This window comes from Taudactylus pleione, unplaced genomic scaffold, assembly GCF_031769625.1.
Source record: "Taudactylus pleione unplaced genomic scaffold, aTauple2 ptg000005l, whole genome shotgun sequence".
Lineage (NCBI taxonomy): Eukaryota > Metazoa > Chordata > Amphibia > Anura > Myobatrachidae > Taudactylus > Taudactylus pleione.
Window position 1 is genome coordinate 21220389 of NW_028284408.1, and position 26075 is coordinate 21246463.

Below are 26075 nucleotides of genomic sequence, written 5' to 3' on the forward strand. Positions count from 1 at the left end.
CCCCCTCACTATAGTGGTGTTGGTGTAGTATACGTGCAGCAGCTTTACAGGCTCTGCACACAGCAAACAGATGGAGAGTCTCAGGGTTGCTTCTGTCCATGAGGAACATTAGGAAGAAACCCGCACGGAGACACAGTACATGTGCAGTATCACATGTCAGAGGTCAGACCTCGTCCTGAGCTCTGGAAGGTCCTCGAGACTGCAGACTCCTGTCTACAGCATGGATGGAGGCAGCGTCAGAGCGCTCTTCGGCCAACAAATGCAGCCTGAGTAACACTAACTGCTCTGACTACCTCCTCCACCCAGCCCCCTGCGTTCTCCTCCCTCTTCCCGCCTTCTCCAATCCACCTACCTCCTCTTCCCAATCTGCCTCCCTTCTCCTCCTGGCCCACCTGTGTCATCCTCCTGGCTACCCCAACATCTCCTTTGGCCCACCTACCTCCTCTGAGACCCATCTCCCTTCTCTTCTTTGCCCACCTATATCCTCCTCCCGACTCCACCTGCCACCTCTCTGGCCCGCCTCCCTGCACTCTGAGCCTGTGCATCACCACATATTTAAAGGATAATGATTGATGTATGTGCCTCCATCACCCGGAGCAAATGCCTTGTTTGCTCCCCCCCACAAAATTATAATAATCATATAGGCAGCCGTATTCCAGCATAGTAAACATACTTTGTTTTTGTAAAACGAGTATTCGTTACAATGTACTATTGCTTTTAAATCACAACTTCAGCAATTTAACTTAATTTGCATTAATGGATATGAAGCATTCGACTAATCCGATGCAACCTGTGGCTATCTTCATCTTCTCCTTGTACCAGAGTTTTAGTACCCGTAAGTCCAGTATCCCCAAACAGACACGTATATACGACTTTTTGTTAGCCATCTTGGTCAACAAGCCAGGAAAATGTGCTATACTTTGGCAGCGTCTACGCGCCCTCCCTGACCCAGCCCTTCTTGTTGCTTGAAAAGAAAAAAGCAAATACGCACTAAAAAGTTGTGGGCAAAAAAAAAGCCTCGGTTTGTGTTTTCATCCAACTCTGAATGGGGTTCACACTGTAATAATGTAAAAATCAATCATCTCTATTCTCTATCAACCCTATCAGTTTTTTTTATCTCCTAAAATACTTCTTGATTTAGCCCCATTTATGGCTTTTTTAAAAGTGCAACATAGAGACACGGGACACTGCTCTGGAAAAGGAAATGCATCGGTGTTCCTACGCCATACTTCCTTTACACTGCCCAACTCCTCCCCTCTGCAACTGTTGCCCCTCCCAAGACGTGTCCACCTTACTACATAAACACATGCACATTGATGTAAGTCTTGCTGCACAGCGAATCCAAAGCTGCCTGTTTGCTCCTCGTATGACTCCAATCAGTGGTAAACTTCTATTTTTTACATTTTTGTGGCAACAAAAAGTTTTTGTTTTTTTGCGTGGTTTTTCTTTTTTTTTGGGGGGGGGGGGTGGAGGGTGTTGGGAAAATATCAACTTTCACATCAATAACAACCTGTTTCTTTATTTCTTTTCCTTTAGAAAAACCCATAGAAACAAACCTCATACTGGTGATTGTCCTGCCAATAGTCCTGTTCCTGATTCTCCTAATGGCCTTCACTTTCTTGTTCTGGAAATTGAAGGAAAGCAGCAGGAAAAAGTCCTTGGCTAGACTGATTGACTTTGGGAATATAGACATTGTTAATGCATCAACTATTGGTGACAGCACTTTAGTGGTGAGTTATGTGAGAGATACTAAAGATAATACTATGATGGAGTGTGTTCTCTGAGGGCCTGATTCAAAGTTGAACGCAGTGCCGATATATCAGTAGCTGAGCGATGCTTTGCTACTGTTCATGTGTAAAACGTCTCGAAAACCCTTAGTGCACACTCACGAACCAATGTGAGCGGTGCCATTTGCAATTGCAGACGCTAATACTTGAGAAGGGGTTTGCGATCCCTAGGAGTATCAGGGTGGAGATTGGGAGGTGACCTAAAGGTGATCGCAAAAAGAGGCCGTTTCATGGGCGTGTTATGGGAACGCTGCTACAAATCCATAGACCCTAAGCTACCGCAAATGTCAATGGTGCGACTGATGTTGCAAAATATGAACACTAATACTTTAAAGTAAAAAAAACATACTCTTCTTTTTTTTGTTATAAAATATGTACCAACCGCAGTTTGTTTTTCTTTCACCTAGGGGAGGGTGGGCTTATGGGGGAGAATATATTTGCCACACCTTCTCCTAACCCTGAAGCCTATGCCCTCATCTACCATTGTGTCCACCAATATCTCCTATAGACTGTAAGCTGGTATGAGCAGGGCTCTCTCCCCTTCATCTTATTTACATAATTATGCTAACTGTAACTACGTAAATGTATATATACTGTCTGTAGTAGTCTGTACTTATGTATCTTGTTTTGTCCTTTGACCAGTGCTATGGAACCCTTGTGGCACCTTTATATATAAATGCTAATAATAATCATAATAATAGCTTATAATATAGCTTATAATTTACCTTGCTATTGAGATATAATGCACTACCCCAAGTCCTATTATTGGCCTTATAGCCATGGGATTTCCAGCTTAGTACACTACAGTGACAAACAGAATATAATGGAAATATTAGACTTTTAATGGCCAATTGCCCTGTTTATTTTTCTGTTATCACTGCAAATAGCGGCTATGACATTTTTATTAACGAGGCAAAATTTTGGCAATTATTAAATAGGTCCCTTAGGATGCTTTCTAAAGTGTAGACTTCTGTAATTGCTAAATAGACAATACTAGTGTGTCCGCATGTTGAAGGACCCATCACGGCTACACTACTACAATTAAAGGTTTTTTTTCATTTCATAGATTGAACCATGGACTGTGTTATCACTCTGTTACCGTGTTACCAGCGCAGAGTATTGGCAAATAGTTCCACATGAAGAAGAATAAGAATGACAGTGGGGATGCATCAAGCATCAAATTCTGCATGCGATGCATCCCACCACTCATCGCATGCATGCCGTGCTACTAACCCCCAAAAACTGCATGTTCGGAGGTGTGACTATCTTTTTAGCTTTGGTGCATTCCGCCCCGTTACATACAATTGTGGTCAGTTGCGTAGGTTTTGTTGTTGGTTTACTGATATATTATAGGGGGAGCAATTTGACGCTGTTATTAGTCTCAGTTGGATGATATCTGTGATTGCCATACTACGCAATTACTGGATCATGTACAAATATCGGTTTTAAATAGGAATGTAACAAAAAGTGAAGGAGCATCTTTGGAGTCATTAATGGTTCACAGCACTGCGCAACATTAAATGCATGAAAAAAGCCTCTAGTGCGGGAATCCTCATAATAACTAGATTTACTTAGTTTGGTAAAAAGAATAGAAACAATAACTGGAAATGCTTTCATTTTGGCAGGATCTTCTAGATGACAACTGTACGACTGGTAGCGGCTCCGGGCTCCCATTTCTTGTGCAGAGAACTGTGGCTCGTCAGGTTACACTTCTGAAATGTGTAGGTAAGAAAACTGTGGTAACAATAGATCACATCTGAGTAAAATGTTTTAATTTTCACCGCAGCCATTTAAATATGTCTCTACCATAAATTAGAAATTATTCATTTTAAGAAATAAACTTTACTCCACTTTCGTAAATTTTTATAAAAAAATTATATAACATAATCTCCGTCTCTATAGTGCACCAATAACATTTGTACCCAAATCCTTGTCTACTATAAATAAAAGTGACCTTTTCATTCAATTTGTAAATAATGGTTTAAGGCACACTATGATCAAAATGGTGAATCATCTTTATTTACGTTATGTTTAGCATATCGCCAAGATGAGCATACGTGTTATACCCCTTTTCCTCTTAAGTCCTGGGTCTGACCCGAGATTTGGTACACTGTTCGAAACCTGGTAAGACCTGGGTCAGACAGCATTTCCAGTGCCGCGCAGATTGGGGTTATTGCCGGATCGGTGCCGTTCACACAGCACACAGGCGTAGTGCTGGTGCTTGGAGATGATGTCATCTTCTAGCGCCAGATTGTGGCTCTCCCCATGCTGTAAACGGGTCCCAGGTTGGATGACCCAGGTTACCTGGTTACACAGAGCCTTACCCAGGTCTTTTCCGTGAAAAACCCTGCTTGCTAGCAGGGTTGGCACCCCAGGTGACTTGACCCGGGTGGAGGCTTTTCCACTGAGAAAAATCCAGGTTTGATGCACGTTCACGCGCAATAACCCGAGATTTTGATGCCAGTGGAAAAGGGGTATTACCTGTCTTCTATTAATAAGATTTTACCGAAATTGTTATTTTTTTATTTTGTGTATGAAAACTGAAGCTGAAATTATCGTTGTTTTCAGGGCCAGATTAAGGGGTCTATTTACTAAGCTGTGTTAGGAGATAAAGTGAACAGAAGTAAGGTACCAGCCAATCAGCTCCTAACTGCCATCTCACAGGCTGTGTTTGAAAAATGACAGTTAGGAACTGATTGGCTGGCACCTTATGTCCATTCACTTTATCTCCTAACACAGCTTAGTAAATAGACCTCACAGACCCATATGGGTCTAGGGCTAAAAATGATGAAGGGTCTATTGTGAGGAACGGTGACAGTTGCTGTGTGGGTGCGGCCAGTGTGATTGTGGCCAGTGTGAGTGTGGCAAGGACCATGTGTGCGTGAAAAATTGCATAATTTTGTGAGAAATACAATTTTAATACTTGTGATTTATAGCCACCAGTGTGGCCAGCTAGCTGGCTGCTCATCATAATGCTGTCATGATGATGGGCCTATTTTTATATGGGTAACTGGGGCTGTGGTCCCTTCTGCCCCATTGGTAATGATGGTCCTGGTTGCTTTTCTCCCTGATTGCCGTGATGGCGTGTCACTTATCAATGTGCTTCAAATATGTTGAAAATTGTATAACTTAAAACTTCCTTCCCAAGTGACTTAAGCGGGATCATGCTGATTTTCGGGCTCTGTCATACCAGCAGACATCTTTGTCCCACAGGTCGGAGACTTGGGAGATATGTCTTGTTCAGTTACGCTCAGTATAGCACTTCAGAGGTGCCAAAATCTCCCCCAGGGTATGGCCACATCTCCCTATCACAGTATGCCGACTAAAGAGCTCCAAAGTTGGGACTCACTCTTAGGGGTCTATTTACTAACCAGTGTTAGTAGACAGAGTGAGAAGTGATAAGGAAGTGATAAGGTGCCAGCCAATCAGCTCCCAACTGTCATATTTTGAGATGGCAGGTGAGAGCTGATTGGCTGGCACCTTATCATTTCCTTATCACTTTTCACTCTGCCTCCTAACACTGCTTAGTAAATAGACCCCTTAATAACAGCCCGCCTGTATAAACCAGTTTCTAGTGCAGGGATCACTAAGTTAATGCAGTAAGGTTAGCCATTAGTTAATGCAGTAAGGATAGCCAATATTCACGCAGTTGGTTGATGTTGGAAGGACTGCACATGTTCTGATGGTTACCGCTGGTAGACGCAGAATGAATTTGGATGCAGAGAGATGCAATTTCGGTGGCCGCTTCTAGGTTGTAAGAGGGAGGTGGCAAGACAGATGTGTTACGGTCAGTGCCTGCGCAGTTGCACTGACACAGGCGGCCATTTTCAGATGGAGGAATGCACCTCTATAGGGCTGTTGCAATCTCTGATGGTGCGTCTTATGCACAACGGCGCAGCCTGTGGGTATCTCAGTAGGAAGCCCAACAGCAGGGGTGTATCTTCCTATTGGCCTAGATGGCCCTCGCCAGGGGCGCCGGCTGAGGGGGGACGCAGTTGCCGACTGCCTTCATTAGTAAATGATCTCTGGTCTCCTGTCTCCTCTTACCAGTGTCCCGCAGTCAGCCGTCATTAGCAAATGATCCCTGGTCTCCTTCTGTCTCCTCTGCTCTGCTCGGCAGGCTTCTTATGTGCCCTATATATATATATATATATATATATATATATATATATATATAAAATATATATATATATATCTCTTCCCCCACAATACCCACCATATACCAATCACCACTCACCCATATGTCAATCAGGAAAAGAGTGCCACATCAATCACAAGGCTCTATTTGCAAGGTAATTTGCATATATGCAAATTTTCTTCCCCACAATTCATCTTGTTTGTTATTGATGCCCTCTTTTCCTGTGTTGTTGATTTACAGAAATTAATAAATCGTGCATTGCATGTAGTAAGTGTTATAACTGAAAAAAATATATATATTCTAATATATATTGTCTCCCTATTTCTACAGGCGTGTAAATTGAACTGCCCCCAGTGTAAGTCAAGTGAATCTATCTTTCCTCAGTTTGAGGGATTTGTCATGATCCTTGTAGGTTGTGGATAGTTCCATGTTGGGGAATAGGACACAATCTTTATGAAAAGTCATTATTCTTATGTGGGTTTTAGGAAAGGACCATTGTGGGCTGTCATCCTAGTGAATTATAAGGTGGAGTTGATAAAAAGCATAATGCAGTATAGACAGCCCTATTTGAATGTATGTAAATTACTTTACCCATAATGCATTTTGTTTGTTTTTAACGCAATGTTTTCAATCTTTTCCTGTAGTTTTTTTTGCATAAATTAATAAATAGTGGGTTGCAATAGAGTAAGTTCTATAATAGATATATATATTATAAAGAGAAATAAAAAAATATTCTCCCTATTTGTACAGGTGTGTGAATTAAACTACCCCCAGTGTGTGTTAGTATTTTTTCCAGTAAAAGCAGTAATTGGAGGAGCGTGCCAGTCCTTGGTTTGCCAGCAGTGCTCGGACCCCTAGGTACACCCCTGCCCAACAGCCACAGCAGTTGAATATACATGCAGTCTGAATCGTGCCCATCGGATCCTCTAGGATTGAGTAACAGAATTGTCATTTAATTTGACCACACACACAAGAGGCAATGGGCTCTATTCAGAAATGTGGAAACGAACTTTTCAGCATTTATTCATACTATTCAGCAGAGGGTTAACGGAGGAGATAATGCAACTATCTACTCCGTAATACCGAGCTCACACAGTTTCACATTGTAGAGAACAAGCCATTTCTATGTGCAGCTCTTTAATGTGTTTGTTATTCAGTAAACATGAAAACGTTAAAAAATGCGTAAAAGCTGAATTCATATATCGGCATCTTAGAATGGCATTATATGTAGAAAAGCCTTATTTGAGCCGAAAACTATAGGGACAGAGGCAGTGGCGTAAGTTCATCCCAGACGCCCGGAGGCAAGTTATCATTTGGTGCCCCCCCATCACAGCCGCTGACACCGTAATGTAGCAATTCGTATGCAGACAGGCTATAGATAGACGAAAGCAGCAGCTGATGGTCTGACATGGAGTTATCCACTAGTGAATGGTAGCTACTCAGGTGCCGGGAAGGGGTGCCATGTATTGGGTTGTCGTGACAGTTTACTCCGGGTACATAGTTACAGCCCTAAGTGGGGTGAATATGTTGTGGACAATGGAGGAGGTGCCCCTTCAGAGCTGGAGCCCGGCGGCAGGCGCCTCCATTGTCTCCCATAGTTCTGCCCCTGGACAGAGGGATCTCGTCCAATCAGTCCCTGCACCTGGCTGAAACACCGTCCACACTCCGCCCCCTGACTCAATAATTACACCTAACAGTGTTCCCAGCAGTGTAATTATTGAGTCAGTGTCCTGCTGACTGTCTCATTGTGGCTGTAGCACAGTTGAATATTCAAACACCAACTGTCATAACTCATAACAAGTGCTGCCAAACATCACTGGCAGCTGGTGTAGCTCCCTTATTTGAATAGTGAAGGAAGGAAATGTGTTACTACAGAGGTGAAGGAGGGGAATGTGTTACTACACAGGTGAATATGGAGAATGTCAAATGTGTTACTTACTACTACAGGATGAAGGAAGGGAATCTGTTTCAACACGAAATAGAGAGGAAGGGGAATGTGTTGCTACAAGGGTGAGCGGGGGTAATGTGTTACTACACATTATCCCCAAGGGAGGGAAAGGAATGTCAAATGTGTTACAACACAGGCAAGGAAGGGAAAGGTGTCACTCCAGAGGTGAGGAAGTGGAATGTTAGTACACAGGTGAGGGAAGGTAATGTCTTACTATAGAGGTGAAGGATTAATGTGTTATTGGAGTGGTGAGATGGAGATGGAAATTGAAACAGTCTATATCTAAGCTCTGTCCGGATGAAACTGGGTACATCTGCTAATATGGTGGCTGATTCAGCAAGGATCACTATTCTGCTTATACGCACGCAGCGCAGTTGCTAATATCAGCGGTGATATGTAAATGTTTGCATTCGCATTGCGATCACAGCCTAACATAAGGAGAGCCCACTTCCCCTTACTCACATCCGTATACTTGGGCAACATAGCGAAACAATTGGAGACATCGAGTAACATCGGACCCATATGCACAGTTAAGGCAGGTCAGACCTCACTCAGGAATTGCTGACTTCAGCACACGCTATGAGCCCTCATGCTGCGTATGGTATTGCAGCGGATAATTTATGCACGTCCCTGTAACGCCGTTCCAACGCACTGGCACGCCTGCGTTCACCCGACCACCCCCCCACCCCGTCACCACCCACACACGGCACTTCCTGTCAATCACTCTGCCATGGGTCTGCGTATCCTCTGCAATTGCAGTCCCGATCTGCACTACGATGCATACACATGTGCAGTACGCAACAATCAGCCGATTGCATGCGTATAAGCAACTGCGATCTTTGCTGAATCAGGCATATCTGTGTGTGTATGTATATATGTGTGTGTGTATGTATATATATATAAATATATATATATATATAATGTACAGTGTACTAAGTAGCAGTGAAAGGATTCACTGGGACAGCTGATCTTCTCTTGCAGCTAGTCAGAATGTTAATTATCGGGGGCTGTCCGGCCTCTGATAATTAACATGATGAATGGGCCCCTATGTCACAAAAGGGCACTGCACTTAGCGGGTGCAGTAGCATGTCCGCTCTCCTCCTAACATATACTGGTCCTGCTGGCTCAGTTCGGCATCATGATCATAGCACTTTCCCTAAGGGGTAGGCACGAGGCCTCTCTGCAGGGGCGTATCTATAATGGGTGTGGGGGCCCCGCACCGCACACCCTACACCCATAGCGTCCGGGGTCCGGGGCTCTAAAAACGACTGAAAAATGGCCGCCACGGCCATTTTCCAGTCGTTTGCACATGCGCAGTACAGGGAAAATTTTCCCGGTGACCTGTGCATACTCTATAGACTCTGGGTGCACTCTAGTGCCCAGAGTCTATAACTCCAGCGCTGGCTGCGCACAGCTCAGTGCACTGCAGGCCGCCGGACAGAGAGGAGGGGGCCCGTGTCGGAGACTGCACACGGGCCCCCTCCTCTCTAGAAACGCCCCTGCCTCTCTGAAAATGTAAAAGTGTTGTGATGATGTTAGTCTGGTACCAACATGTAATCACCTTTTCCATAAAAAGCTTTCTCTGACCAATGCACAGTGCCAACATATTAACTCTCGCTACCTACTGCTCCAGCGATCCAGATATTACTGTGGATTTCCTGTGTACCAGACCCCTCCTTTGTTGTGACTCTTTGACTATGTCCATGACCTCAGAATGAATTACCATATACACACCTGAGCTTGTGACCTTAACTTTAGCCTTTTTGACAACCTCAGCAACCTTTGACCACTCTTCTGCCTTCTGACTTTGTATCTTGCCTTTTTTCACCTCACTGCACACTCTCAAGTAGTCATGTCCAGGGGCTGCTAGAGTGCAGCGGCCTGTGGCTCCCAGCCAGGGCCGGATTAAAGGCAGGGCGACAGGGGCGGTCGTCCAGGGGCCCCCACACATAGGGGGCCCCCACACATTGTCCCCGACCCCTGGCCACATGCCTCAGGTCAGGTCCGGCTAAGGTTGGTCGCGATCTACTAGAAGCTCGCGGAGCTCCTGCATGTAGATCGTGACCAACTAACTGGGAACGTTGGCCTCTGAGCGCTTCATTGCGCGGGTGACGTCATGACGGCACCCGCGCGATGAGAGGAGCCTGCGCGCCTTATCCAGCAGGCAGCGACAGCCGCGACGGCGGGACCCGGGAGCTCTGACAGGTAAGTTTTTCACAGGTGTGTGGGCGCGGAGGGGGAGTTAATACTGGGGGCACTACTTTAGGGTGCACGACTACAGGGGGCATTGCAGGGGGCACAACTACTGGGGGCATTGCAGGGGGCACAACTACTGGGGGCATCAGACAAGTGGTACAACTACAGGGCGCATTGAATAAGAGACACAACTATTGGGGGCATTGCAGGGGGCACAACTACTGGGGGCATTAGAGAAGGGTCACAACTTCAGGGGGCATTTCAGAAGGGGTACTATGGGGGTCATTCAGACCCGGTCGTTAGCGCTGATGTGCTCGGACCGGGTCGATGGCCCCCCACAGAGCATGCACACGACGGTGACGGCGCCATCGTGCGCATGCGTGAGACCCGCTACGACCGACAGCGCCGGTCGTAGCGGGTCTCGATCCAAAGGGGGCGAGCTATCGATGTTGATTGACAGCTCGCCCCGTTTGGAAGGCGGGCCGGGGGGGTGGCAGCCCAAACGGAGGCGTTCCCATGGGAACGCCTACCGATTGGGGGAGGCCCCACTGACATCACTAGTGATGTCAGTGGGAACCCATTTTGGATTCCAGAGTGGGCACTCCTCACGACCGATGCCAGTATTCTCGGCTGGGGGGTGGTGACAGGTCAGCACACTTTTCAAGGAAGATGGACAAGGGCAGTGAGTCTTCTGTCCATAAATATCCTAGAACTGAGAGCAGTATTCAGAGCGTTGGTGCACGCTCAGGTCTGAAGGGCAGACCTGTACAAGTACAATCCGACAATGTCACCATGGTAGCTTACCCTCAATCATCAGGGTGCCACATGGAGTCGGGGGGCCATGGCAGAAGTGTCAAAAATTCTTGTATGGCCGGAACGTCACCTTCCAGCATATATCAGCCATGTTAATACTAGGGTTCCTAATTTTAGAAGCAGACTTCCTGAGTCGGCAGGATATAAATGCCAGAGAGTGGGCTCTTAATCCACAGGTATTCCAGAGCCTGGTGGACAGATGGGGTCTTCCAGAAATAGACTTCATGGCCTCAAGGCATAACCACAGGTTGCCCATGTACGGGTCCAGGACCAGGGATCCGATGGCCAAATTTGTAGAAGCTCTGGCAGTAAGGTGGAATTTCAGACTAGCGTATCTTTTTCTGCCTTTGGCTCTTCTTCCCAAGGTCATCAGGAAGGTCAAGCAGGAAAGTGGTATGGTGATACTGATAGCTCCTGCCTGGCCCAGACGCCATTGGTTCACCGATCTACAGAGTCTCTCCATAGGCACTCCGTTGCTTCTTCCTCTAAGGCCGGACCTGTTAATACAGGGTCCCTGCTTGTACCTGAATCTTCCTTGTCTGTCTTTGACGGCATGGCTTTTGAGGCCTCCATCCTACAGACAAACGGGTTTTCTGATTCTGTAATACAGACAAGGTTGAGGGCACAAAAACTTTCCTCTGCCCGCGTCTATTATAGAATTTGGCACTCATTTTTTCAGTGGTGTGAACTGAGAGGATATGATCCTAAAGAGTTTAGGGGCTCTCGAGTTCTTCTTTTCTTCAGACTGATTTAGAGCAAGGTCTCCATCTGGCCTCCCTGTCTGCACTTTCGGTTTGGTTTCAGCGGAGGATTGCCCCGCTGCCTGATGTAAGGACATTTTTTCAGGGTGTTCTAAGGGTTCAGCTGCCCCTTTGTTCCCCCGGTAGCCCTGTGGGATTTGACATTAGTTCTCAGGGCTTTACAGGCTCCCCCATTTGAACCCCTGAAATCAGTAGACCTCAAGTGGTTGACAGCAAAGACAGGTTTTTCTTCTTGCTATCGCCTCTGCCCATAGGGTCTCTGATTTGGAAGCTCTTTCTGTCCGCTCCCCCTTTTTGATATTCCATCAGGATAGAGCGGTACTGCGTACTAAAGCGGGATACCTTACTAAGGTGGTATCGCGTTTTCATATAAATGGAGAAATTGTGGTCCCAGCTTTTCATACTTCAGGCCTGTCTGTAGGTGAGGCTTCTCTGGATGTTGTTCGTGTGCTACGTATTTATGTGGATCGCCCCAACAACTTGAGGAAATCCTATTCTCTCTTTGTGCTGTATGGCTGTCATAAGTGTGGCTGGCCAGCCAATAAACAGACCCTCGCCAGATGACTTCGTATGGCAATTTCTCAGGCTTACACTCAAGCCGGTTGCATGGGGCCAGACTCAGGTACTGCGCATTCTACATGGTCAGTGGGACCTTCGTGGGCAGCCCGCTGGGGTGCCTCTGTGGAACAGGTGTGCAAGGCAGCCACATGGTCTTCCGTCCACACCTTTGTCAAGTTTAATGCATTTGACACCTTTGCCTATCAGAATGCTTCCTTCGGGTGTAGCATTCTCCTTTCTACGAAGACACAGGAGCGTCCCTGCTCTTAGGGGTACTGCTTTGGGACATCCCCAACATAATGGCTATGGATCCCGAAGAAGAAAATAAGAGATCCATGGGGTCCACAGGACACCCACCCTAACGCACCTAGTGTTATTGGGTAATCTTTTTTTGTATCTCTGAGATTTTCCTCTTCTGTGAGAGATTGGTCTAGAGAACAAGGGTTCTTCCTTCTTATCCTTTGCCTTCTCCTACTTGGGCTTTTATAACAAACTGACTGCCTGTAGCCGGGGGCGGTATATATGTGGGGAGGACCCAGGGCATCCTGGGAGCTGAGAGCTTGTTTTAACTGTTTTGTGCCTGGATCACTCCAACCACATATCCCAATGTAATTGCTGTGGACCCCATGGACCTCGTAGAAAAAGAGTTAACAAAGGTATGTTATACCGTAACTCTTATTCTTTTTTTGTGCAACTTTTGTTATTGTACCATCATGCGAATACATTGGTTCCCACCAAGTTTATTGTTTTTGGAAGTGTCTTTTGCACAACCCAATGTGTAATTATTGTCTGAGGTAAAGATACGCAATGTCCTGGAACATCATTCAGGCTCTCTTAGGTGTGTATTTATTAATGTCCGCCACATTTATGGCTCCTCCAATTATGTTCAGATGTGATGTAAAAAAAATCTAATCCTACTTATAAATCCTGTAAAAGGCCCCTAAACACAGCACTTTGAAGCCCATTTAAACATCATCCTGCAACAAAAGTTTGCTCTTGCATTTGGGCACAATTACAATATGATGCGCAATGATGATCTGTACATCACAGAAGGATAAGAAATGTCACATTCCCCTTCATTGTTGGTAGCAAAGTTATTCTGTGAGCCAGTAAAATATTTACTTAACAAGAATAATAGCAAACAAAAGCGGTCTCTTCATACCCTTGATCTTCTGAGAGAAAGCATATCATCTAGCATGATAGTGTAGTGTGACTCATGACAGCACCCCTGGTGTAGAGCTTACAGCACATTGAGAGGTCACTCTATTAACTGTTTTCTCCCAGACAAACAAGGTTATGGAGTTGATCCAGTGAAACAATGCAACTTTTTTTTTTTTTTACCCTTTATTATACAATGCACAGAGGGCCTGATTCATGTTAGGATGGTATTGCAGAGCCGCAAGGAAATGGCTGCATAATACCGTCCAGTAAATATTTTAATAGTGCAGGAGGCGTCTATAAGATGCAATCCATAGATGCTGCCTCGGATCACCATTGCAACCGATCAGCAGCGGCCAGTCTGAGTAGGCTCCAGCTTACTCAGGTTGCAGCCTGCGAGGCCAGGAAATCTGCGTCCACTGACACAGACCTTGGCTTCAGCACTCCTGGAAAACTAGGGCATTGCCCAGGCATGCCTTTGCTCCACCCCCAAATGGCGCAGCATGTCAATCAAGCTGCGGCTTGGGAATCTGAGAGCCATATAGCAGAACCCGTTCTGCACAGACGGGTCCTGCTCATGTGCAGTTTTTCAACAATCTGAAAACCGCATGTGATATCTCATCAGCGTGCAAACATGAATTTGGCCCAGAGTCCTCTGTAATCCGCAAACATCCCTGGTGACGGGCTCTCTGTAATACTGCAAATCGGTAAGCGGTATAATATGATTGTACAATTATTTTATTCAGCAAGAAAAGCTAAACAGAGGCAGAATAATATTAAGTAAATAATGTTGCTGTATAATGTGCCTGTGATATAATTGGCTAATGATTATTTTGTAATCAGAACTACAGTGGCCTGAATGTAAAATATTGTTTATTTATTTCTAGGTAAAGGGCGGTACGGGGAGGTCTGGAGGGGCACGTGGCAAGGGGAAAATGTGGCTGTTAAGATTTTTTCTTCTCGAGATGAACAGTCTTGGTTTCGAGAAACTGAAATTTACAACACTGTTTTGCTGCGTCATGAAAATATTTTGGGTAAGGTAAAGTTGATTTTTGTTTATCTTGTTTTGCGTCTTGTCTGTATTATATAATCGAAAAAGTACAAAAAACCAAGCGCTCTAAACCATACACATGTAAATTAATATTTGAAAAACAAGTTCTAAATCCCATCAACAGCTGCTATCCTAAAAATAGGTCTGTGCCTTACCTATTACCAGAAAAATGAAAACAAAAATAATAGACAGCGCTAAATAGACAGGGTTTAATAACATAAATAATACATATAAAATTAAACAATCACTAAAGATTAATAGATAAGACCGGCCGGTATTTACTCAAGAAATTAGCAAATAATAGACCATAATATAGATAAAGATGGTCTATAAAAATATGACAGTCAATACTAAAAAGTATCAATTGAAGGATATGCTACCCATGGTACAAACAAACATTACAAACAAACATATATGTCTTAATATAATTTGAGTGTAGCAGTCAATACTGCAGAAGCAACGCTGGTTAGTGTGCCAATATACTTGCGGGCCCGCATGCAAGCCCACATAAAAGAGTCTTAAGCTTAGACTCTATACATGCAGATATAATGTTAGTCTCTGTCCAAAGCAAGTGGTTAGTATGGTGGTTAGAAGCCCACTAGTTTAGAGGATATTTCAAGTAATAGCAATACTTTTGCTGACACAGTACTTCGATGTGCTATCACTAGTATTGCTGGAACCACATACCTTCCTTCTACATTTTAGGAATTCCGAGAACTCCTTCAGCAACCCATGTCATTCATGGATCTTCGTAATCCACTGTAACATTGGGGACCTCATCGCTGCTGAACCCAGTGATCGGAAATTGTGTATTTTATTTATTTGCCTTTTTAGGGAGTTAGCAAGCATGGATGCTCTAAAAAGGGTAATGGGTCAGGGCAGGGTTGTATTAAGAGGTTTGTGGGGGCCCCAGGACAACTAAGTTGTGGGGGCTCCCTCCAAGCCACTCAGAGCCTAAAGCCACATGAATCCAGGGGCAAGCGCAGGATTTTCTGGGAGGGAGGTTCGAAATATAAATATACATACTGTATATAAACACTGCTACTGCTGGGCCCACACCGCTGATGACATGTGACAGACATGTGTCATGTGACACTGATGGGAGCCACTCTGCGCTGCATGCAGCAGCACTAAATAAGCTGCTGCATGCAATAGAACAGCTGCGGCTGCTGAGCCTCCACCCTGGAACAGGTGCCGCTGGACACCTGTTTTCGGCAGGGTCACATCGACCCTGTGTGGGGCCCCTCTGTGTGTGTGAGCCCCATGGCGACCCCTCCGCCCCTTAACCCAGGGACCATTTTAGACAAGTTGGGGCCCAGGTCAGAGAATGAGTTTGGGCCCCATATTATTAGAACTGTGGATGAAACCCATCACATTCATACATATGAATAAAAACAAATAGGCCGGATTCAGAGTTGCGAGCTAGTCCACTGTGCAGCTACTTCTGTCAATTTCTAACAACCGCACATATGTTAAGAGTCTGCATACACAACTTTGAGCTACTATGGATGATTCAGGGTCACACAGCCTCTCACCCTCATCTCTTTTTGCTGCTGAGTCAATGACAATGGGGCAGTCACATATAGCATGTGTTCCGTGGCTGTGTACTGTGGGCTATTCAGAAGTAAACATACACAGCGATCCATCTGATTTCAGATGTAACTAAGGATAGGGCTGGTGCATACTGCATACTGCACCTAGAATAGGGCTTTTGCATATACACGCTGCACCAAGGATAGGGCTGGTGCAAATGCAGAATGCACAAAGGATAGGGCTGGTGCAAATGCATACTGCACCAAGGGTAGGGCTGGTGCAAATGCATACTGCACCAAGGATAGGGCTGGTGCAAATGCACGCTGATAGTGATGACGACTACTTTTACAAGTGAATGTATAGAGGCAGTGCAGCCACTTAGAAATGTGTACATTTCTGCATATGGGCGAATATACCTATTTGATCAATGTGTGACCAATTTACTATCAGATCCTTGGTGTGCACCTACACACGCCATTGTTTACCCTGGTGTACCTGTCTCTAGATTTCCAGGAGACACCTCTGCAACCTAGACACACGTATAGGTGTCCGAATAGATGCCCTACTTAAAGATCCATCCTCCTGCCACTTTAGAGACATGGGGCCTGATTCAGACCCACTCGCAAGCGGGCGCACGTACGTTAGGCGTACGTACAAAAATATTTAAATTCAAGGGCTCGCTCATATTTTCGTTCGCATCTAAAAATCCTCCCCAAACTCAGACGACCCCTCCTCTAACTAACGAGCGTGCGAAATAGCGAGCGTACATCCCCGAAATGGCTTGAAGGGAACGCACGCACAAGTATAAACTGGAAGTGGCCATGTCAGATGTCGATTACCTGCTCCTTTATTCTGCCTACCTCCATTAATCGTATCATGCCAATCAATGTATCAATTAGCTTAATTGTTTTTTTTTTTTCAAAACAATGCAAGAAACTTTACTCTTGTCCGTGTTTGTGTTTACCCGCAGAATACGTACGGCTTAAACATTCGCTTTTATTGCTCAAAAAACATGTTAGCCACAATGAAACAATTGTTCTATTGCTGTGGATCCCCGCATATTTCCCGGGGTTCATTTCTTTATTTAAATTTGCTTATGCATGTCACTGCATCAAGCCTATCATAACTCTCCAGAGATTTCTGGCCCTGTCGAACACATGACTCATACACTAACCAATAAAATTGCTCCTGTTAATTTCCAAGATACATTAGCCAATCAGAAATTTTTTGCACACTTTATCAAAAATGTTTTTTAAGAAAAACACCATTGCCATCATGAGAGCCTCCGCATTCACCAGGCGCGAGCTGCTCCTGCTAACGGAGGTGATGGATCGGCGTATCACCAGCCAGCCTCCACCCATCACCAACCGGCAGAAGCGTTCCGCGTATGCGGAGGCACGGGCCCGCCTGCGCTCCTTCGGCTCACGCCGCAACATCGGCCAGCTGGAGCGCAGGTGGTCTGACCTGCAACGGCGAATGCCCCGCTTGCTGGCATGCTTTCGCATGCAGATAGTGGAAAGTAAGTGTTATGTATTGTGGTTTTCATGTTTGTCTTTGTGGGGCAAACTGCGTGTGCATGTTTTCATGTCTGTCCTATTTTTTCATTCTCCTCATATCTGCGTGTGCATGTTTCCATGTCTGTCCTATTTATTCATTCTCCTCATATCTGCATGGCCATGTTTTCCCTCTATTTCTGATATATTCATTCTACTCATATTTGCATGTTTTGTGTTGGTGGTGGGTGATTTTAAAATGTTATTTGGCCAGGATTTGGCCAGAAACTAACCACAATTTGTTTGACATATTTTAGGGGGACAGCCAAGACTACGCCGTCACCGTCCGGCCAGACGGCGTTCCCGCCCACTCTCACCAACCCCCAGCCAACACTCCACCCCAAATAATTCCCCTATTCCCCCCTCCTCCCAAGCCTTCCAAGACCCTCTCCCGGAACTGTCGGGCCTCCTTCCCCTCCGTCCCCCTTCCCCCTCTCCTCCAACCACCCCTCTTCCAAGTACCCCCTCCCCGGAGTCCGTGATAACCCCGCCCCGTTCTTAGGGGAATGAAGACTCCTCAGAGGTTGAAGATGGAGGGACTTCTGGATCTGCCGTTTTGGCTACCGGTATGTTTTTCTTTCGCGTTTTTTTTAACCACAAACTGTTTGTATGTAATCATGTGTCGTTCCTTTATTCGTGATTTTTGGGTTGTTTTTTGGTGATTTAGCAGTTTGCCTTTACCTCTTCCTGTTGATTTCAACATACACATATCACACCTGTGGGTATTTCGACATAGGCCTTGTAATTTTTGCAGCACCCCTTTTTTTTTAATTTTTGTTTTTGGAGTGATTTCGTTGTGTTTTTGTTTTTTTAATGTGGATTCCCTATTGTTTTATTAATCCACACACTTTTCTCACCCACAGAGGAACAGAGGCGTCGGCAAGAGGTCGAAGAATGTGTGGCACACATGCGCCAAAATGTAATTGGGGTGCTTGTGGCCCTTGACCGGCTGTCTGGCATCCTTCGGCAGTAGTTTTTAATTTTTTTTATCTTTTTCAAAATAAATTGTTTATTTCTAATATACGTTCTGCCTCATTCGTTTTTTCAAAACCAAAGATAGTTAACCCTGACATAAGTAGACTGTTCCTGCAAGGTTTTGCATTTTTTTAAAATTAGATTGGGTTTTGTATTTGTATGTAAAACACCCTCAAGAAACACATAACAGTAACAATGTCATTTCCCTTTTTGTGTGTAGTGTCAATTAGATATTTCTAAATTTTACAGGTTCCTAGTTGGTGGGCAAGCTGCTTAGGCGAATGTTACAAAGCCAAATGATTGGACAGGCTTCCTTTTGGTGTGGGTTGGGAACCTGAAAACATATTTAATTTTTGCTCAACTGGCGTCAGTACTGGATTACCCCTTAGTAAAATGTAAGGTGTGTTAACCTGGTTAAACTTGCTGGTAACGTCCAAAAAAAGGAAGAACATTTAACTCTCCAAACATTTATTCACAACATAACAGAGAAATCAAAGTGGTCACTCACAAAAAAAACACACAGTGATAATCTCAAATACAACACATACCAATACAAAAAAAAAAAAATCAACAAATCAAGAACTGGTTGAGGAAGGACCATGCCAAAATGATTCCACAAACATGGCGTTGCGATATGGGTTCCAGAATATATTCCCCAAATGACCAGATCCAGGTTTGGTAAGGGTAGCATGAAGTAGTGAGCGTTGTAGTGCCAAAGATTATGTGAACAAACCGAAGATGGTGAAAAAATGAAAACAAAATTAGAGGTTCGCAAACAAACACAAACACATTAGGTATAAACACTGTTTGGTTAAAACTTACCTAAAAAATCTGGCCACCACATCATCGCGTATGGCCCCCCCACATACTGACCTCCGACCAACCTCGGGGGGGCCATCCTCAGGTAAGGCATCCTCTGGCTGCATTGGGACACCACTCCTTATGGCGATGTTGTGAAATATCCCACACAGGACCACAATTTTCGAAACCATATCCGGCAAATACATGAGCTCGCCACCAGAGCGGTGGAGGCATCGGAATCGGCCTTTTAACAGGCCGATACAGCGCTCCACCACTTGCCTGGTGGCTGTAAGTGCGGAATTAAACGCACTTTGTGGGCCTGGTGTGGGAGCCAAATAAGGAGTGAGCAGCCAGGACATGCAAGGATATCCACTGTCTCCTATGGAAAAGAATTGACAACATCAGGAACACTGTGTATCAAGCTTAGCATTGTTATGTACTAAAGGTCTCCACTTACCGAGAAGCCACGCATCACCAGCTTGTAGGTTGGTTAATTTGTGCCATATCCCTGATTGCCGGATGACGAAGGAGTCATGTGCACTTCCGGGTAATTTAGCATTCAGGGACAGGATCTGGAGGGAGGCATCACATACCACCATTACATTCAGGGAGTGATAGTGTTTCCTGTTTCGAAATATGGCCTCCAGCCGTGCTGGAGGCTGAAGTGGTATGTGAGTACCATCCACAACCCCTATGATGTGTGGGAAGCCAGCTATTTGGTAAAAATTGGCCTTGGCCACACTAAGGGCACCCATATCCAAAGGCATTTGAATAAAATGATGGAGGTGCTTGAAAAGTGCCTCCATCACTGCCCTCAGGATCCGGGAAAAGGAGGATTGGGAGATGCCCGCCACTATTCCCACCGTTGTTTGAAACGATCCCGAGGCACAGAAATGTAACACCGCCATAAATTGCGTAAGTGGTGGTATTGCTGTTGGACTGTCAATTTGCCGCTCAAGATCACTTTCTATTAATGAGAGAGTGTCTATGATGATTTTGGGAGGTAGACGGTAGTGTCTTAAAACCTCATCATCGGGCATTCCAAAAAGGGTGACACGTGTTCGAAATATCTGGGGCCTTGCATGCCTACGATGCCTACGCCTGGGACGAGATTGAGGTTGGTCGGCTTCCGGGAGCATGGCCAGAACAATCCGCCCCAGATCTACCTGAAATTCAAAGATTTCAAAGTAAGGCTTTTGACCCACCCCAAAACTATATTAAAACAACTTAGCTTGATGATACCATCCATTGCTGCTTACATGCCGGGGTATTGTCATGATACGTCCAAACTGAAAATAAACACCAAAATTATTTGACACATTTCACTCTGTGCATTTTTGTTTATAAATTTTGTGCTAGACCAAAGTTAAAATATGGCAAACACCCATTTAGCAAAACAGCAAAGCGACATTTAACACAGTACATCAAAATGGGTCGAAATGTTGGCACAAAAAGCGAAAGAGAAACCACCAAAAAATTAGAATGATTATTAAGCAGTTAAAAATGCGCAAATTAGTTCGCTAATACAAGTCACAAGAGTAACTACTGAAAAAGCGCAAATTAGTTCACTATTACAAGTCACAAGAGTAACTACTAAAAATGCGCTAATTAGTTCGATAATACAAGTCACAAGAGTAACTACTAAAAATGCACTAATTAGTTAGCAAATACAAGATAAAAAATGTACTTACCAAGAGCAAATATATAAGAGTCAAAATCAAAAGGTCTTTTGGGTCTAAATAATCAAAATCTAAAATAGAAGAAATTATGGATCCAAAAATTACAAAAAATAAGAAACACAATGAAACAACAATTGAACAAAAGTTAGACTTCACAAAACTTACCAAATCAACAAACGAGGTCCCAAAAATATAAACCAACAAAGATAACGGAAAATAAAAACGCAAATCTAACCAACAAACGAATCTCCAACCGCCAACTCCTTTCTACGCAATCAATAAACTCCAGCCAAGATAACCTCCAACAATCCAAAAATGCCACCTCGACTTGAGACACACCAAGCCATAAATAGTGTTTCGTTTCCCGCACAAATTAAGGAGGGATCATAGGGCCGCACAATCAATGATGCGGCCGCAAAATAAGGACGCATGTATAAATACGTCACGAAAACACATTCAAATTCTGGTGTATTTCTTGTTTGGACCTCAGACATGGCGACAGACCAGGGAAAAAATGCCCAAGAGTCAGGCGGTAAGTCTTTCATGCATTTTGTATCAATGATTAATTTGAAACATAAGATTAGGCAAGTTGTGATTTTGAGAATTCTGTAAATTTACACAAATAGGTGAGGAGGATGACATGGAAGAGGCTGCTGGGCCCAGTATTCCGGCCAAAGCGGCCAAAAAAAAAAGGCAGCCACATTTCACAAGAAAGGAGATGGAGGTTTTGATCCAGAAGTGTGTGGACATCCTTCCACAGGCAGACAGGAATATGAGTCTAAGCCAGAAGTGGAGAATGTGGGAAGAGGTAGCCGTTGCTGTCAATAGGGTGGGTGATTATGTCCGTCTAGCCCGGGATGTCAAACGGCGGTAAGTAAACCCTTGCCCCCCCTAAAAACAAACCCCATTTTAAACCAAAGGATAATGGCTTCCATTTTTCCCCACAGATGGGCCGACTTCAAATATCGCCTAAAGCAAAAACTCGCGGACAGGGCTAGGCATGCAAGGGGGACAGGTGGGGGTCCCACCCCTGTGTCATTGGAGTTGACGGATTTAGAAGAGCTGGCACAGGGGTGTGTGCAGCCTGTGGAGGTGTTTGGCGTGTCCAACATGGATACGGACATGCCAGACTTTGCGGCTCCTCATGTTGTCCCAGGTAAATCTTTGGATGTCATCAACTCTGAAATGTTATTGTGCCAATATGTAGATTGTAATGTGAGGCTTTTCTCTTTTTTCCTAACAGAGACACAGGCGGATGAGTCTGCTCCAGAGGGGAGCCTTGGCCGCCGAATTTCTGCTGGCTCTGCAGGGGAGGAACCAGTACATCCGGCTGAGGACCCTGCAGAAGCCAGTCCAGGGCAATCCCCCTCGCAGGCAGTGGCCCTCCTCACAGAACTCAATTTCAAATCGGATTCCCATACGGAGATTCTGCAGAGGATGGACGCCAGTCTGGTACGGGTGGCTGAGGCCCTGGAGCAAAATGCTGCGGCCAACGTGACCATTGGTCAGGCCCTGGCGGAAAATACCAGGGCCAACATCCGCATCGCCAATGCCCTGGAGCAGCTCGTTCGCCAGCACATGGTGGAGCCGACCTCCCTTCCTGCCGGAACATCAGGATCCTCCACCTCTGGCACAACATCAGCCAATCCTCCAAATGTGCCTAGCCCTGTGCCTAGTCCAGAGGCCACAACATCTGCCTCTGGACAGGCCAGCCCGATGACATCCCGGACCCGGTCTGGCGCCCTCCCTCCCCCATCCAAACGGGTGAAAAAACGGTGACAGCAATGGTGACTTTTCCCACAATCCTTCTGTGCTTGGCTCATATTCCTTTCTGGGCCAAACTTCCCTCTCCTTTCTTGTGAAATGTTTTTATTTTTTTGTTGTATGTTTATGTTAACAGTTATGTTGGGCCAATTTGTTTGAGTTTGGAACATATCTTTGGGCAAAAAAGATGTCTCCAAAATTTTAAAAATAAGTTTTTTTGTTTGAGCAATAAATTGGAAATTAAAAAATGACATTGGATTGTGAAATTATTGTACAAATGGGTTACATTTAATCCTGGGCCAAAAGGCAAAAACTCGCCCCAAAAAAAAAAAAAAAAAAAAGGGCTCTTTAAGGAACGTTTAAAAAATCATATAATTAGGCAAATTCAAGAGGCACAAATAAAATGGTGCGAAAATGAAAACATGATGACATTATTGTTACAATAGGCCCTAACCACCAAATTGCTGCCCAAATAAACCCCCACAAATGTACGCAAATTGATTGTGCCATCCTGACATTAGCAGCTCTGAGTTCCACCTGCGTACGGTTTTGTGCTATCCCAAAAAACTGATTTCAAAACACATACCAAGCCGGTTCTCAATCCAACACTAATTGCTTTTCTGCCCTCCCGCGATTAATCGCAACAACATCGTGGAGTCCCGGAACGGAGGAGAAGGCCATCGCCAATGTGGTCGAGTAATCCAGACCCTAAGCTGTGCGAGCATTTGGAAGGGAAAGAGGATCATCCAGTGACGTAGGAGTCGGTCCGTACACATTTTACGCTCGCATCTGCTAATGTATGTACGCCCCAAAAACGCCTCGCCACGCCTGCGTTTTTCCATCTCCACCCTCGTCAACACCCTAAAACGCCCTGTTCTGTCATTTGACATGTCACTTCCTGTACGCTATTTTAGGAACGAGTCCAAAAAAACTCGCAATCTGCAGTACGCACATGCGCAGTGTTACACCGATGCATGCGCGGTTAGTCAACATCGGAACGCAACGAGCGTACTGCTGTTAACGAGCGGCTCTGAATGAGGGCCCTTGTTTTAATTGTATTAAACATTTCAGTTTTTCTCTGAAAATACTAGGCCTACTTAGTTTAGTCTGTATTGTTTGAAGTCAGAACAAGATAGTGGACGTTGTGATGACTTTTATAAGTTTATGTGTATACAGCTTTGTATTACATTTTTCTGAGTGACTGAAATGTGCTTCGCCGCCAAAATGCAACTATAGGCCGATGCCCAAAATGAGTTTTATGTAATCTAACAGCTTGCTGTAGTGCGTAAAGCCGAGAGACGGTATAACCTCACAGTAGCAACAGCTGTCTGCTCCTGACTCACTCCTACATAACTACCTCTGCTGCACCAACCCTTTCTAGGACTGACACTTGAATCCATTAATAAATATTAGACAGCTCCTGCAACAGAAATAGGAATGGTGGGGCAGGTCTGGCCAGCACTACCCCTAGAAATGAGTTTAAGGTAGTAAAATATAGTAGAGGACCTCAGCAATTGCCCCTCCTGCCCACACAGGAAGGGCAATTGCAGTGAAGATCTGATGCCTATGTCATTATTTAAATGGGAGTTCCTCAGTGACAAAAATGGTTATCTGAAAAACATAGGCAATGTAACAAAGGACATATGTGAACAATTCAAATTAGGACATTTATTACATTTCATATGGGAAATGTGACTTTAGGGCATGATTCAGAGCCGCTCGTAAGCGGCCGCTCGTTCGCTCTGAGCGATGTTCGCACAACTGCGCATGCGTATGGGTCGTAATGCGCATGCGCAAACCAGTCATTGCGGTCGGAAATCGTGCGCTCGCAAAACAGCGAGGGGCTACTAATTTGATTGACAGAATGTACCGTTTGTGGGTGGTAACAGGGGAAGGCGCTTGAAAACGGGGGAGTGGAGATCCGATCGCAGGCGTGCCAAACGGTGAAAAGGGCGTTTAATGGGAGTGCATAATTAGTAAAGGAGCGTCCTCGACCACGTCACTTGGTTGTCTTTTAGCCTGAACTGCTCGCAGTGATTGCGGTAAGAAAAAGCTACCACAAGCCCTGCGAGCAGTTCAGATGCATTTCGATGTTCCCGATTAATCTAATAAATACTAGATGACGTGTGATTCGAACGGCAAAGGGGCGTCTTTACAAAATAGCGAGCGCATTTTTCATTCGCTCGCTCAGACATAGAGGCGTCAACAAACCGCAAAGAGCGAGCGCTCAATTTAAATAGCCGGCCCCTTTTTTGGAACGACCGTCCGCAAATAGCGTCCGGGTCTGAATCAGGCCCTTAGTGTGAAGGTACTATTCTCTTTTGTCTATATGACATGGTGAGATTTCATTATTATATATATTACTATTTATTTTTCAGGCTTTATTGCATCAGATATGACGTCCCGGAACTCCAGCACTCAGCTTTGGCTGATCACACATTACTATGACAATGGGTCTTTATATGACTATCTCCAGAGGACGAGTGTTGATCCTGAAGAATGCTTGCAGTTAGCAGTGTCCATTATATGTGGGTTGGTGCACCTACACGTGGAGATATTTGGCACACAAGGAAAACCTGCAATCGCGCACAGAGACCTTAAAAGCAGGAACATCCTAGTGAAAGCCAACAAACAATGCTGCATTGCAGACCTAGGTGACTATGTTAAAATTAAGTTAAGGTCAACTCTAAAAAAAAAAACACTAACACTAAAAGACAAGATGCTTTGTATTAAATAGCTATTGATAAGACTTCCAAAAATACAGTGCAGTAGATTTCCGTGTAAAGTGGTGCGAGATGGTGGAGGACCGGCAGTTTGCACCAGCAGATGGGATGAGTAGAGAAGAATGAGGGCGTATTGAGTAAGCGCACCATTGGGGTTAGTTGTGTGTGAAGTTGTACAAAAACAATGTGGAGGGGCCCATGTATAATTCCACTCCAGAGAAAAATTTCAGTTTTGCATCATCGCTAAGCTGGAGGGGGATCAGGTCTCATCCCTAATGGGAAACATATCTGTACTTTACTAGGCACCCCGTAAACAAAGTAAAACACAGCTTCAAAGACGCAAAAGTGCCACATGTAGTAAAGAGAGTCCTGATGTATGTCACTGTAGTTCATGTATTAGTATATCATTGTAAGTTTGTGTACCAGTATGTCACTGTCATTGTAAGTCTGTGTACCAGTATGTTACTGTGAGTGTGTGTACCAGTATGTCACTGTCATTGTAAGTCTGTGTACCAGTATGTTACTGTGAGTATGTGTATTAGTATGTTACTGTGAGTGTATGTGTACCAGTATGTTACTGTCATTGTAAGTCTGTGTACCAGTATGTTACTGTGAGTATGTGTACCAGTATGTTACT

The 26075-nt window shown here is 44.8% G+C and overlaps 1 protein-coding gene across 4 annotated transcripts in view; it reads left to right on the plus strand.

The window, feature by feature from the left end:
- The window catches only part of ACVRL1 (activin A receptor like type 1), a 182821-nt gene that overhangs the window by 78246 nt on the left and 78500 nt on the right, over nt 1-26075 (plus strand). For all 4 annotated transcript variants that reach the window (XM_088445812.1, XM_088445745.1, XM_088445959.1 and 1 more), the window contains exons 4-7: nt 1537-1730; nt 3413-3512; nt 14247-14393; nt 25094-25369. In XM_088445812.1, the coding sequence (XP_088301938.1) occupies nt 1537-1730; nt 3413-3512; nt 14247-14393; nt 25094-25369 (717 nt within the window). The remainder of the gene's footprint in view (nt 1-1536; nt 1731-3412; nt 3513-14246; nt 14394-25093; nt 25370-26075) is intronic.